The sequence below is a fragment of the Triticum dicoccoides genome, chromosome 7B, assembly GCF_002162155.2.
Source record: "Triticum dicoccoides isolate Atlit2015 ecotype Zavitan chromosome 7B, WEW_v2.0, whole genome shotgun sequence".
In the NCBI taxonomy this organism is placed as follows: domain Eukaryota; kingdom Viridiplantae; phylum Streptophyta; class Magnoliopsida; order Poales; family Poaceae; genus Triticum; species Triticum dicoccoides.
Genome location: NC_041393.1, coordinates 30379574 through 30393770, shown reverse-complemented (window position 1 = coordinate 30393770; position 14197 = coordinate 30379574). Strand labels below are relative to the sequence as shown.

The following is a 14197-nucleotide window of genomic DNA, read 5'->3' as shown; positions in this document are numbered from 1 at the left end:
TGAAGGAAATATGCCCTAGAGGCAATAATAAAGTTATTATTTATTTCCTCATATCATGATAAATGTTTATTATTCATGCTAGAATTGTATTAACCGGAAACATGATACATGTGTGAGTACATAGACAAACATATAGTCACTAGTATGCCTCTACTTGACTAGCTCATTAATCAAAGATGGTTATGTTTCCTAACCATAGACATGTGTTGTCATTTGATTAATGAGATCACATCATTAGGAGAATGATGTGATTGACATGACCCATTCCGTTAGTCTAGCTCTTGATCGTTTAGTATATTGCTATTGCTTTCTTCATGACTTATACATGTTCCTGTAACTATGAGATTATGCAACTCCCGTTTACCGGAGGAACACTTTGGGTGCTACCAAACGTCACAACATAACTGGGTGATTATAAAGGAGTACTAAGGTGTCTCCGAAGGTACATGTTGGGTTGGTGTATTTCGAGATTAGGTTTTGTCACTCCGATTGTCGGAGAGGTATCTCTGGGCCCTCTCGGTAATGCACATCACTATAAGCCTTGCAAGCAATGTAGCTAATGAGTTAGTTACGGAATGATGTATTACATAACGAGTAAAGAGACTTGCCGGTAACGAGATTGAACTAGGTATTGGATACCGACGATCAAATCTCGGGCAAGTAACATACCTATGACAAAGGGAACAACGTATGTTGTTATGCGGTTTGACCGATAAAGATCTTCATAGAGTATGTGGGAGCCAATATGGGCATCCAGGTCCCGCTATTGGTTATTGACCGGAAACAAGTTCTAGGTCATGTCCACATAGTTCTCGAACCCGTAGGGTCCGCACGCTTAACGTTTTGTTGACGATATAGTATTATATGAGTTATGTATGTTGGTAACCGAATGTTGTTCGGAGTCGCGAATGAGATCATGGACATGACGAGGAACTCCGGAATGGTTCGGAGATAAAGTTTGATATATGGGATAATAGTGTTTGATCTCCGGAAGAGTTTCGGAATTCACCGGAAGGGGTTCCGGATGTTTCCCGAAATGTTTGGGTACGAGAACACATTATTTGGGCCAAAGGGGAAAGCCCACAAGGTTTTTGGAAAGCGCAAAAGAAAGTTTTGCGGAGTCCAGGGGCCAGACGCCAGGGTCCCTGGCGTCTGGGTCCAGACGCCGGTAACCCTGGCGTCTGGCCCTGGAGTCCGAGAAGGACTCTTGCCTTTCGGGTGAAACCGACTTTGTGGAGGCTTTTACTCCAAGTTTCGACCCCAAGGCTCAACATATAAATAGAGGGGCAGGGCTAGCACCAAAGATAGATCAAGAAACACCAAGCCGTGTGCCGGCAACCCCGTCCCCTCTAGTTTATCCTCCGTCATAGTTTCCGTAGTGCTTAGGCGAAGCCCTGCGGAAATTGTTCTTCACCAACACCGTCACCACGCCGTCGTGCTGTCGGAACTCATCTACTACATCGCCCATCTTGCTGGATCGAGAAGGCGAGGACGTCATCGAGCTGAACGTGTGCAGAACTCGGAGGTGCCGTGCGTTCGGTACTTGGATCGGTCGGATCGTGAAGACGTATGACTACATCAACCGCGTTGATAAACGCTTCCGCTTAGCGATCTTCAAGGGTATGAAGATGCACTCCTCCTCTCATTGCTATACATCACCATGATCTTGTGTGTGCGTAGGAAAATTTTGAAATTACTATGTTCCCCAACAGTGGCATCCGAGCCAGGTTTTATGCGTAGATGTCATATGCACGAGTAGAACACAAGTGAGTTGTGGGCGATACAAGTCATACTGCTTACCAGCATGTCATACTTTGGCTCAGCGGTATTGTGAGATGAAGCGGCCCGGACCGACATTATGCATATGCTTACGCGAGACTGGTTTCGCTGTTACGAGCACTCGTGCTTAAAGGTGACTGGCGGGTGTCTGTCTCTCTCACTTTAGCTGAATCGAGTGTGGCTACGCCCGGTCCTTGCGAAGATTAAAACAGCATTAACTTGACAAACTATCATTGTGGTTTTGATGCGTAGGTAAGAACGGTTCTTGCTAAGCCCGTAGCAGCCACATAAAATTTGCAACAACAAAGTAGAGGACGTCTAACTTGTTTTTGCAGGGCATGTTGTGATGTGATATGGTCAAGACATGATGCTATATTTTATTGTATGAGATGATCATGTTTTGTAACCGAAGTTATTGGCAACTGGCAGGAGCCATATGGTTGTCGCTTTATTGTATGAAATGCAAACGCCCTGTAATTTCTTTACTTTATCACTAAGCGGTAGCGATAGTCGTAGAAGCAATAGATGGCGTAACGACAACGATGCTACGATGGAGATCAAGGTGTCGCGCCGGTGGCGATGGTGATCACGACGGTGCTTCGGAGATGGAGATCACAAGCACAAGATGATGATGGCCATATCATATCACTTATATTGATTGCATGTGATGTTTATCCTTTATGCATCTTATCTTGCTTTGATTGACGGTAGCATTTTAAGATGATCTCTCACTAAATTATCAAGAAGTGGTCTCCTTGAGTATGCACCGTTACAAAAGTTCTTCGTGCTGAGACACCACGTGATGATCGGGTGTGATAGGCTCTACGTTCAAATACAACGGGTGCAAAACAGTTGCACACGCGGAATACTCAGGTTAAACTTGACGAGCCTAGCATATAACAGATATGGCCTCGGAACACGGAGACCGAAAGGTCGAGCGTGAATCATATAGTAGATATGATCAACATATTGATGTTCACCGTTGAAACTACTCCATCTCACGTGATGATCGGACATGGTGTAGTTGATATGGATCACGTAATCACTTAGAAGATTAGAGGGATGTCTATCTAAGTGGGAGTTCTTAAGTAATATGATTAATTGAACTTAAATTTATCATGAACTTAGTACCTGATAGTATTTTGCTTGTCTATGTTTGTTGTAGATAGATGGCTCGTGTTGTTGTTCCATTGAATTTTAATGCGTTCCTTGAGAAAGCAAAGTTGAAAGATGATGGTAGCAATTACACGGACTGGGTCCGTAACCTGAGGATTATCCTCATTGCTGCACAGAAGAATTACGTCCTGGAAGCACCGCTCGGTGCCAGGCCTGCTGCTGATGCAACTGACGACGTTAAGAACGTCTGGCAGAGCAAAGCTGATGACTACTCGATAGTTCAGTGCGGCATGCTTTACGGCTTAGAACTGGGTCTTCAACGATGTTTTGAACGTCATGGAGCATATGAGATGTTCCAGGAGTTGAAGTTAATATTTCAAGCAAATGCCCGGATTGAGAGGTATGAAGTCTCCAATAAGTTCTATAGCTGCAAGATGGAGGAGAATAGTTCTGTCAGTGAACACATACTCAAAATGTCTGGGTATAATAATCACTTGATTCAACTGGGAGTTAATCTTCCTGATGATAGTTTCATTGACAGAATTCTTCAATCACTGCCACCAAGCTACAAGAGCTTCGTGATGAACTATAATATGCTAGGGATGGACAAGACTATTCCCGAGCTCTTCGCAATGCTAAAAGCCGCGGAGGTAGAAATCAAGAAGGAGCATCAAGTGTTGATGGTTAACAAGACCACCAGTTTCAAGAAAAAGGGCAAAAGGAAGAAGAAGGGGAACTTCAAGAAGAACAGCAAACAAGTTGCTGCTCAAGAGAAGAAACCCAAGTCTGGACCTAAGCCTGAGACTGAGTGCTTCTACTGCAAGCAGACTGGACACTGGAAGCGGAACTGCCCCAAGTATTTGGCGAATAAGAAGGATGGCAAAGTGAACAAAGGTATATGTGATATACATGTTATTGATGTGTACCTTACTAATGCTCGCAGTAGTACCTGGGTATTTGATACTGGTTCTGTTGCTAATATTTGCAACTCGAAACAGGGACTACGGATTAAGCGAAGATTGGCTAAGGACGAGGTGACGATGCGCGTGGGAAATGGTTCCAAAGTCGATGTGATCGCGGTCAGCACGCTACCTCTACATCTACCATCGGGGTTAGTTTTAGACCTAAATAATTGTTATTTGGTGTCAGCGTTGAGCATGAACATTATATCTGGATCTTGTTTGATGCGAGACGGTTATTCATTTAAGTCAGAGAATAATGGTTGTTCTATTTATATGAGTAATATCTTTTATGGTCATGCATCCTTGAAGAGTGGTCTATTTTTATTGAATCTCGATAGTAGTGATACACATATTCATAGTGTTGAAACCAAAAGATACAGAGTTGATAATGATAGTGCAACTTATTTGTGGCACTGCCGTTTAGGTCATATCGGTGTAAAGCGCATGAAGAAACTCCATACTGATGGGCTTTTGGAATCACTTGATTATGAATCACTTGGTACTTGCGAACCGTGCCTCATGGGCAAGATGACTAAAACGCCGTTCTCCGGAACTATGGAGCGAGCAACTGATTTGTTGGAAATCATACATACTGATGTTTGTGGTCCAATGAATGTTGAGGCTCGCGGCGGGTATCGTTATTTTCTCACATTCACAGATGATTTGAGCAGATATGGGTATATCTACTTAATGAAACACAAGTCTGAAACATTTGAAAAGTTCAAAGAATTTCAGAGTGAAGTGGAAAATCATCGTAACAAGAAAATAAAATTTCTACGATCTGATCGTGGAGGAGAATATTTGAGTTACGAGTTTGGTTTACATTTGAAGAAATGTGGAATAGTTTCGCAACTCACGCCACCCGGAACACCACAACGAAATGGTGTGTCCGAACGTCGTAATCGTACTTTATTAGATATGGTGCGATCTATGATGTCTCTTACTGATTTACCGCTATCTTTTTGGGGTTATGCTTTAGAGACGGCCGCATTCACGTTAAATAGGGCACCATCAAAATCCGTTGAGACGACTCCTTATGAACTGTGGTTTGGCAAGAAACCAAAGTTGTCGTTTCTTAAAGTTTGGGGCTGCGATACTTATGTGAAGAAACTTCAACCAGATAAGCTCGAACCCAAATCGGAGAAATGTGTCTTCATAGGATACCCAAAAGAGACTGTTGGGTACACCTTGTATCACAGATCTGAAGGCAAGATTTTCGTTGCTAAATTCGGATCCTTTCTAGAGAAGGAGTTTCTCTCGAAAGAAGTGAGTGGGAGGAAAGTAGAACTTGATGAAGTAACTGTACCTGCTCCCTTATTGGAAAGTAGTTCATCACAGGAACCGGTTCCTGTGACAACTACACCAATCAGTGAGGAATCTAATGGTATTGATCATGAAACTTCAGATCAAGTTTCTACTGAACCTCGTAGGTCTACCAGAGTAAGATCCGCACCAGAGTGGTACAGTAATCCTATTCTGGAAGTCATGTTACTTGACCATGATGAACCTACAAACTTTGAGGAAGCGATGATGAGCCCAGATTCCGCAAAATGGCTAGAGCCCATGAAATCTGAGATGGGATCCATGTATGAGAACAAAGTATGGACTTTGGTTGACTTGCCCGATGATCGGCAAGCCATTGAGAATAAATGGATTTTTAAGAAGAAGACTGACGCTGATGGTAATGTAACTGTCTATAAAGCTCGACTTGTTGCAAAAGGTTTTCGACAAGTTCAAGGGGTTGACTACGATGAGACTTTCTCACCCGTAGCGATGCTTAAGTCTGTCCGAATCATGTTAGCAATTGCTGCATTTTATGATTATGAAACTTGGCAAATGGATGTCAAAACTGCATTCTTGAATGGATTTCTGGAAGAAGAGTTGTATATGATGCAGCCAGAAGGTTTTGTTGATCCAAAAGGTGCTAACAAAGTGTGCAAGCTCCAGCGATCCATTTATGGACTAGTGCAAGCATCTCGGAGTTGGAATAAACGCTTCGATAGTGTGATCAAAGCATATGGTTTTATACAGACTTTTGGAGAAGCCTGTACTTACAAGAAAGTGAGTGGGAGCTCTGTAGCATTTCTGATATTATATGTAGATGACATATTATTAATTGGAAATGATATAGAATTTCTGGATAGCATAAAGGGATACTTGAATAAAAGTTTTTCTATGAAAGACCTCGGTGAAGCTGCTTATATATTGGGCATCAAGATTTATAGAGATAGATCAAGACGCTTAATTGGACTTTCACAAAGCACATACCTTGATAAAGTTTTGAAAAAGTTGAAAATGGATCAGGCAAAGAAAGGGTTCTTTCCCGTACTACAAGGTGTGAAGTTGAGTCAAACTCAATGCCCGACCACAGCAGAAGATAGAGAGAAAATGAAACATGTTCCCTATGCTTCAGCCATAGGCTCTATCATGTATGCAATGTTGTGTACCAGACCTCACGTGTGCTTAGCAATAAGCTTGGCAGGAAGGTACCAAAGTAATCCAGGAGTGGATCACTGGACAGCGGTCAAGAACATCCTGAAATACCTGAAAAGGACTAAGGATATGTTTCTCGTATATGGAGGTGACAAAGAGCTAGTCGTAAATGGTTACGTCGATGCAAGCTTTGACATTGATACAGACGATTCTAAATCGCAAACCGGATACATGTTTTTATTAAACGGTGGAGCTGTAAGTTGGTGCAGTTCTAAACAAAGCGTCGTGGCGGGATCTACATGTGAAGCGGAGTACATAGCTGCTTCAGAAGCAGCAAATGAAGGAGTCTGGATGAAGGAGTTCATTTCCAATCTAGGTGTCATACCTAGTGCATCGGGACCAATGAAGATCTTCTGTGATAATACTGGTGCAATTGCCTTGGCAAAGGAATCCAGATTTCACAAGAGGACCAAGCACATCAAGAGACGCTTCAATTCCATCTGGGATCAAGTCCAGGTGGGAGACAGAGAGATTTGCAAGATACATACGGATCTGAATGTTGCAGACCCATTGACTAAGCCTCTTCCACGAGCAAAACATGATCAGCACCAAGACTCCATGGGTGTTAGAATCATTACTGTGTAATCTAGATTACTGACTCTAGTGCAAGTGGGAGACTGAAGGAAATATGCCCTAGAGGCAATAATAAAGTTATTATTTATTTCCTCATATCATGATAAATGTTTATTATTCATGCTAGAATTGTATTAACCGGAAACATGATACATGTGTGAGTACATAGACAAACATATAGTCACTAGTACGCCTCTACTTGACTAGCTCATTAATCAAAGATGGTTATGTTTCCTAACCATAGACATGTGTTGTCATTTGATTAATGAGATCACATCATTAGGAGAATGATGTGATTGACATGACCCATTCCGTTAGCCTAGCTCTTGATCGGTTAGTATATTGCTATTGCTTTCTTCATGACTTATACATGTTCCTGTAACTATGAGATTATGCAACTCCCGTTTACCGGAGGAACACTTTGGGTGCTACCAAACGTCACGACGTAACTGGGTGATTATAAAGGAGTACTACAGGTGTCTCCGAAGGTACATGTTGGGTTGGCGTATTTCGAGATTATGTTTTGTCACTCCAATTGTCGGAGAGGTGTCTCTGGGCCCTCTCGGTAATGCACATCACTATAAGCCTTGCAAGCAATGTAGCTAATGAGTTAGTTACGGAATGATGTATTACGTAACGAGTAAAGAGACTTGCCGGTAACGAGATTGAACTAGGTATTGGATACCGACGATCAAATCTCGGGCAAGTAACATACCGATGACAAAGGGAACAACGTATGTTGTTATGCGGTTTGACCGATAAAGATCTTCGTAGAATATGTGGGAGCCAATATGGGCATCCAGGTCCCGCTATTGGTTATTGACCGGAAACAAGTTCTAGGTCATGTTTACATAGTTCTCGAACCCATAGGGTCCGCACGCTTAACGTTTCGTTGACGATATAGTATTATATGAGTTATGTATGTTGGTAACCGAATGTTGTTCGGAGTCGCGAATGAGATCATGGACATGACGAGGAACTCCGGAATGGTCCGGAGATAAAGTTTGATATATGGGATAATAGTGTTTGATCTCCGGAAGAGTTCCGGAATTCACCGGAAGGGGTTCCGGATGTTTCCCGAAATGTTTGGGTACGAGAACACATTATTTGGGCCAAAGGGGAAAGCCCACAAGGTTTTTGGAAAGCGCAAAAGAAAGTTTTGCGGAGTCCAGGGGCCAGACGCCAGGGTCCCTGGCGTCTGGGTCCAGACGCCGGGAACCCTGGCGTCTGGCCCTGGAGTCCGAGAAGGACTCTTGCCTTTCGGGTGAAACCGACTTTGTGGAGGCTTTTACTTCAAGTTTCGACCCCAAGGCTCAACATATAAATAGAGGGGCAGGGCTAGCACCAAAGATAGATCAAGAAACACCAAGCCATGTGCCGGCAACCCCGTCCCCTCTAGTTTATCCTCCGTCATAGTTTCCGTAGTGCTTAGGCGAAGCCCTGCAGAAATTGTTCTTCACCAACACCGTCACCACGCCGTCGTGCTGCCGGAACTCATCTACTACTTCGCCCGTCTTGCTGGATCGAGAAGGCGAGGACGTCATCGAGTTGAACGTGTGCAGAACTCGGAGGTGCCGTGCGTTCGGTACTTGGATCGGTCGGATCGTGAAGACGTACGACTACATCAACCGCGTTGATAAACGCTTCCGCTTAGCAATCTTCAAGGGTATGAAGATACACTCCTCTCGTTGCTATACATCACCATGATCTTGTGTGTGCGTAGGAAAATTTTGAAATTACTACGTTCCCCAACATCTCCCTCCCTGGTATCGGTGCACTGGGCCGATCAAGGCTGCCTCCAGTCGGCCCAATCAGTGCCAAACGGGCGAGAGCCCTTCCAGTTGGGCTGCAGCTCTATGAGAAGTTGCTCGATGCAGCCGAACGATCGCTACGTGAGCGAGGAGGAGAAGCTGGATATGTGGAGTTTTGAGAAGCCAGAGGAGATCAAAACATGCCCGAAGTCAAGAGGGCAAGCTTTGCACGGTTTGGTGCGATCATTCGTGAAATTACAGCAGGTGCTAGCGTGTTTATTTCATGCAGTATAGTTTATGGAAGTAGGAGTTCGAACTAAAAACAAAAATAAAAATTACGAGGTTCACAATCTAGCGAAGCGTGCTTTAACTTTAGGGGCTAGCCGCCATGCTGGGTTAGATCAGCCCGATGATCTTCCTTTCCTTTCGTTCATGTAAATAGTATGATGATTTAATAAAACTTCGCGAGATTGTCTTAAAAAAAACTGAAGTGCAGGCTGAAAACTGGACACACCGCTATTCTGTATCGTCTGCCTGTACAGCCCAGATAAAAGCCCAGCACAGCATACTCCTCATTCACTTCCCCCGTCTTCCAGTTCTACGCCACACCTCACCTCACCTCGCCGCCGCGCACCCAAACCCTCGCCGGCCGGGACGGGAGCACCTCAAACGGGCTCCCTCGCCGTCACTCGCTTCTCGCCCGGTAAGTACGCCACATTCGCCGTAGATCCTCGCTTCCTTCCTTCCTGCTCCCCTCACCGATGTCGATGGATCTCAAATCTCTCCTCCTCCGCCCCGTTCGCAGGTTGACCGCCGCCTCTCCCCACGGCGATGGCGGACGGCTCCAAAGACGTCAGCAGGCGGCGGAATCCAGCGGACAAGCTCACCGAAGACCTCCTCGTCGAGATTCTGTCGCGCCTGCCGTACAAGTCGCTGTGCCGGTTCAAGTGCGTCTCCAAGCGGTGGCGCGGCATCATCTCCCACCCCGACCACCGCAAGGCGCTGCCGCAGCACCATCTCCATGACCTCGCCGGATTCCTCTACTCGAGCCGCAGCCCTGACTATTTATTGATTCGCAATTTCACCCATGTCTCCACGGGAGGTCGCCCTCCTATGGACCCTTCGCTTCCCTTCCTGCCTAACTGTGACAGGTTCAACCTCCTGGACAGCTGCAACGGCCTACTCCTCTGCAGCCGCTTTGAGACCGCTGATTCGCGGGCATTTGATTACGTATTGTGCAATCCTGCCACAGAGAAATGGCTTGCCTTGCCGTTGCCGCGCTTCTTCAGCAAGTGGCAGACAGCTCGCTTGGGGTTTGACCCGGCTGTCTCCTCGCACTTCCATGTGTTCCAGTTCCTGGAGGATGGGGCTGATACAGACGACGATGTTGACGATAGTGATGGCCACGTCAAAGGGGTTGAGATCTACTCGTCCAAAACCGGCGCCTGGAGTCACAAGGACAGCGGTTGGGGCTTCCCAGCTAGGATATTGAGTTTAAGTGCCTTTGGCAAGGGTTTTCTGCATTTGGTTACCATCGAGCCTGCGGTGGTGGTGGCAGTGGATGTGGAGGGAACTACTTGGAGGGTTATTCCTATGCCATGCAATCTGTTTGGCCCTGAAATAGATCTTGCTGTCGGGTTCACTGATCTGTCTCAAGGGCGTTTGTATTTAGCAAATATTGATCATCGTGATGGTCACAAACTATTGATCTGGGTTCTTGAGGACTACGGCAGTGAAGTGTGGGTCTTGAAGCACAGCGTTAGGCCTTTTGATCTATTTGGAGTCAAGTATGTCCATCAGGGAATCAGGTTTCACATTGTCGCCCACCACCCGCAACGAAACATGATTTTCTTAGTTTTTGGGCATGACAAAGTACTCGTGTCTTATGAAATGGATAGTGGAAAAGTGCAGTTCATCCGCGATCTTGGAAATGGTTCCATGGGACCCTATCGTCCTTATGTTCCCTTGTACTCGGAGGAATTGGCAGATTGGAACTGATAGTCTGACTTGCATATCGCCGTTCCATTGTCGACCTTTCAGATAATGTTGAATCATAGGTTCCTTGTAATATCAGCAGCTATCCGGTTAGATCCTTCTGATGTTGTGTTACTTCTCTTTTGTTGTCGATTGTACTCTGTAGCCTTACTTTATGGGGCTAACTGTTCCAGTTAACTTAGTAGTGCTAGCTGCTTGTCTTGTGTAAACATATACTATGTGTTTATGGTTGGTACCAGCATACGGGCAGCAGCCTTTGCTATTTAACTTTATGGAGCTACCATTTATTTGTACCAAGGCTGCTGTTTGTGATGTCCAGATTGTTGTGTTGGGCTACTTAGGGATGCCCTCTTTTACAGATAGTGTATGTGTATTCTATGTTGAATACTCCCTCCATTCCTATATATAGTGCGTATTAGTTTCTTGCAAGAATTCCACAATGTAGTGAGTATGAAGCACTTTGGACAAGAATTACCCCTAGCTTTTCACTGGAGATGCAGCACATCCACATGCCTATGTACGGAGAGTGTGCATGCAGGGTTACTATGGTCTAGAAGTACATCTCCACATCATGCCTTGGTCTTGGAGCCTCAAACCATGCGCACTACATATTGGACTAGAGGGAGTATTATTGTGCATGTTAGCTATGTAATTGTATGGGCAGTAAAACATGGGGGGGAATTTATGTTTTATTCCTCTTGTCATTGTAGTGAACAGTAGAGCATGTCAGTTTATGTTCCTTTGCTCCTGTCATGTTGAAATGATCTGCACTAGTGAAGCAAAGCTATTCTTTTCTGTGAGATGCTATTTAGTCTGGAGTTTACAGCATCAAAGGTAAAAATTTCTTCATTCCATCAATATAACAGCTTGATTCACTCTGTTTAGTCCGAAACTAACCTTGTGTTGATTTGATCTAGAAAAATTGTCTGATTCACCTCCTGCTGTACTTAGTTGCAGTGTCTGATCTTTGCCTACGGATGCCTTGAACTGTCGTTTAATTTGATACAGAAGGATAGGTGCCATCTTTTTCAGAGCCTCTACGGTATATGCAGATTATTTATCGGGATATTTACAGTATAACTCTCTGAATTTTTAGCCTCCGTGCGCCCTCCTGACCTTGTCCCTGCTGATGCCTCACGTCCAAATGGGTATTAAACAAACAGATTTTGCAGCGTCCAAACAGATTTTGCAGCTCCCGAGCTTCCTCCGTCCAAAAAAAACTTGTCCCAAACTTGTTTCTCAAATAGATGTATCTAGCACTAACTTGATGCTAGATACATCCATTTGAGGAACAAACTTTTTTGGGCGGAGGGAGTATTAAATAACAGATTTTGCAGATTGCCAGCTCAGGTGTAACTTCAGAATGAATTCTACGTGTTAGAAATCCAAGGTGCATCTTGATAGGATGAGGGCAAGCAATCCCAACATTGCTGGTCCGATCATCTCCACGACGGACATTCGTGCCGTTCGATCATCTCTACAACATTCGCTCATAATATTGAGGAAGCTCGGGAGCGAGTAAACCACAAGGCTCGAAAACAAACACAATGATGTAACCTCTCCAAGTGAGATGACCAGGCCCAGAATCCATCTTCAGGTCAGGCGTTGATGAGCACATTGAAATATCCATATGGCAATGATATTGCTCCCCAGCTACCTGGATGGATCTCTTTTCTTCCTGAAAAATGATACGAGTTTCTCTGAAAATATGATGCAAGACAACCAATCCCACTCTCTCACCTACTGTACATGAGAAGCTGCAAACAGGGCATTACTACTATCTTGCACCCAACCAAACCCTAACACCACACATAGGTACAATCACTTGCTCATAGACAAAAACCACTTCCGCTCAACAGTAACTTAGATAAACAAAACCGAAGCTCAAACATGTTCCTTATACTCCTTCCGTCCCAAAATTCTTGTCTTACATTTGTCTAAACATGGATGTATCAAGTCACGTCTTAGTATTAGATACATCCATATCTAGACAAATTTAAGATAAGAATTGTGGGAATATACTACCAGTACACGTTTATTGTTCTTCAGCAGAAGGCATTTCAGCTACGGGGACAGGAAAATGGCTCGCCGAAATCAGGCCTTGTAGACGGCTCTGGCCTTCTCGGGGATCCGGTCCTCACCCTCTTGCCGTGGATGACCGCTGACATGGACCGGTGGCTCTTGCTCGGTTGGTAGTACTCCCTCTATCCGAAAATACTTATCTTAAAAATGGATAAAATAGCGAAAATTCGAATCTGAGCCTGAGCTCATCTGCACCTGCGCTCACGAAAAAAATCAAAATAAATACTAGAAAAATTCAAAAAATTCCAAAAAAAATTGGATGGTGGACAATTTGATGCGTGAGGGACGCTCCAATTTTCAAAACATTTGGACTTCTGTGCAGCTCTCAGCAAAAAAGACAAATCGAAGGTCTGTAAAAATGTGTACTGTTCATATACTGTTCTGGTCTGATTTGTCTTTTTTGCTGAGAGCTGCACAGAAGTCCAAATGTTTTGAAAATTGGAGCGTACCTCACGCATCAAATTGTCTACCACCCAATTTCTTTTGGAATTTTTTGAATTTTTTTGAATTTTTTACGATTTTTTTTTTTGACCGGGTGCAGATGCCCCCGGGCACCGAAACGCCGTTCTCATAAAATAGATGTATCTATAACTAAAATAAGTCTAGATACAACCATTTCTAGGACAAGTATATCCGGACGGATAGAGTACTTGCGAACCTGCCATCACAGGAGATGTTATCAACGCATTTTTTAAATTACCGGGGACTCTGAGTCAAAACCAATACAGCACATATCTTGATGAACCTGCTATCCTGCTACTCTCTATACTGAATGCCCATCCCTATCAATGCATTAACCCTTTCTTGACTCAAAATTACTGCCTTTCCTAGTTCATATCTGCAAGACCTTCAGTCCGGTACTCCGATAAAAGTAAGAAGAGTCCAGCATATTGTAAAATGTTTCAAGGATTCAGTACTTTGAATACATTCTGCAAATTCACCATTCACTTGAGTGGTGAAATGCAGCAGTGAAAATGGGTATGGCTTATTCACTATTCATGCTATTCACATACAGTACTTCACAAGGTAAGATGTGAAGCACCATTATCAGATATGGATAAACGACAACACCTCTAGGTTGTTACCCAAAAACCAAATATGGGCAGGGGATGCTGATAGACATACCTGTCCAATCCTGATGGCGATCTCCGAATAAAGCAGACCGACAGGGCCTGAAGAGACATGAATTCTGAACATTGAAGCAGGGTTGTACACCACCAGGTTCAGGGAGCAGTTCAGCGTGACCATCTTGATTGGAACCCCACTGTGGTCTGTACCCTCTCCAGCATAGAAGTCATCCATGGCTATGCTCTGTGCAAAAACAGAGTAAAATGTAGTTCTTGGTTAGAACAATTTTTACAGAACCTTCATATTCAAAGCGGGGTATGTTTGGAAACTTCAGGAGAGAAAGCGGAACACATAGACTAATAAGGAAAAAACAGAAGA

General features: G+C 44.1%; 1 protein-coding gene across 1 annotated transcript; it reads left to right on the top strand.

The window, feature by feature from the left end:
• Window positions 1-9253: 9253 nt before the first annotated feature.
• On the top strand, window positions 9254-10966 carry LOC119341955 (F-box protein At5g07610-like). The gene is made up of 2 exons (XM_037613800.1): window positions 9254-9377; window positions 9480-10966. The coding sequence occupies exon 2, from the start codon at window positions 9506-9508 to the stop codon at window positions 10670-10672; it is 1167 nt and encodes a 388-aa protein (XP_037469697.1). The 5' UTR covers window positions 9254-9377; window positions 9480-9505; the 3' UTR covers window positions 10673-10966.
• Window positions 10967-14197: the final 3231 nt, after the last annotated feature.

What these genes read in the sequence shown, in the direction of transcription:
- LOC119341955 (XM_037613800.1), top strand. Translation starts at nt 9,506, where the DNA reads ATGGCGGACGGCTCCAAAGACGTCAGCAGGCGGCGGAATCCAGCGGAC.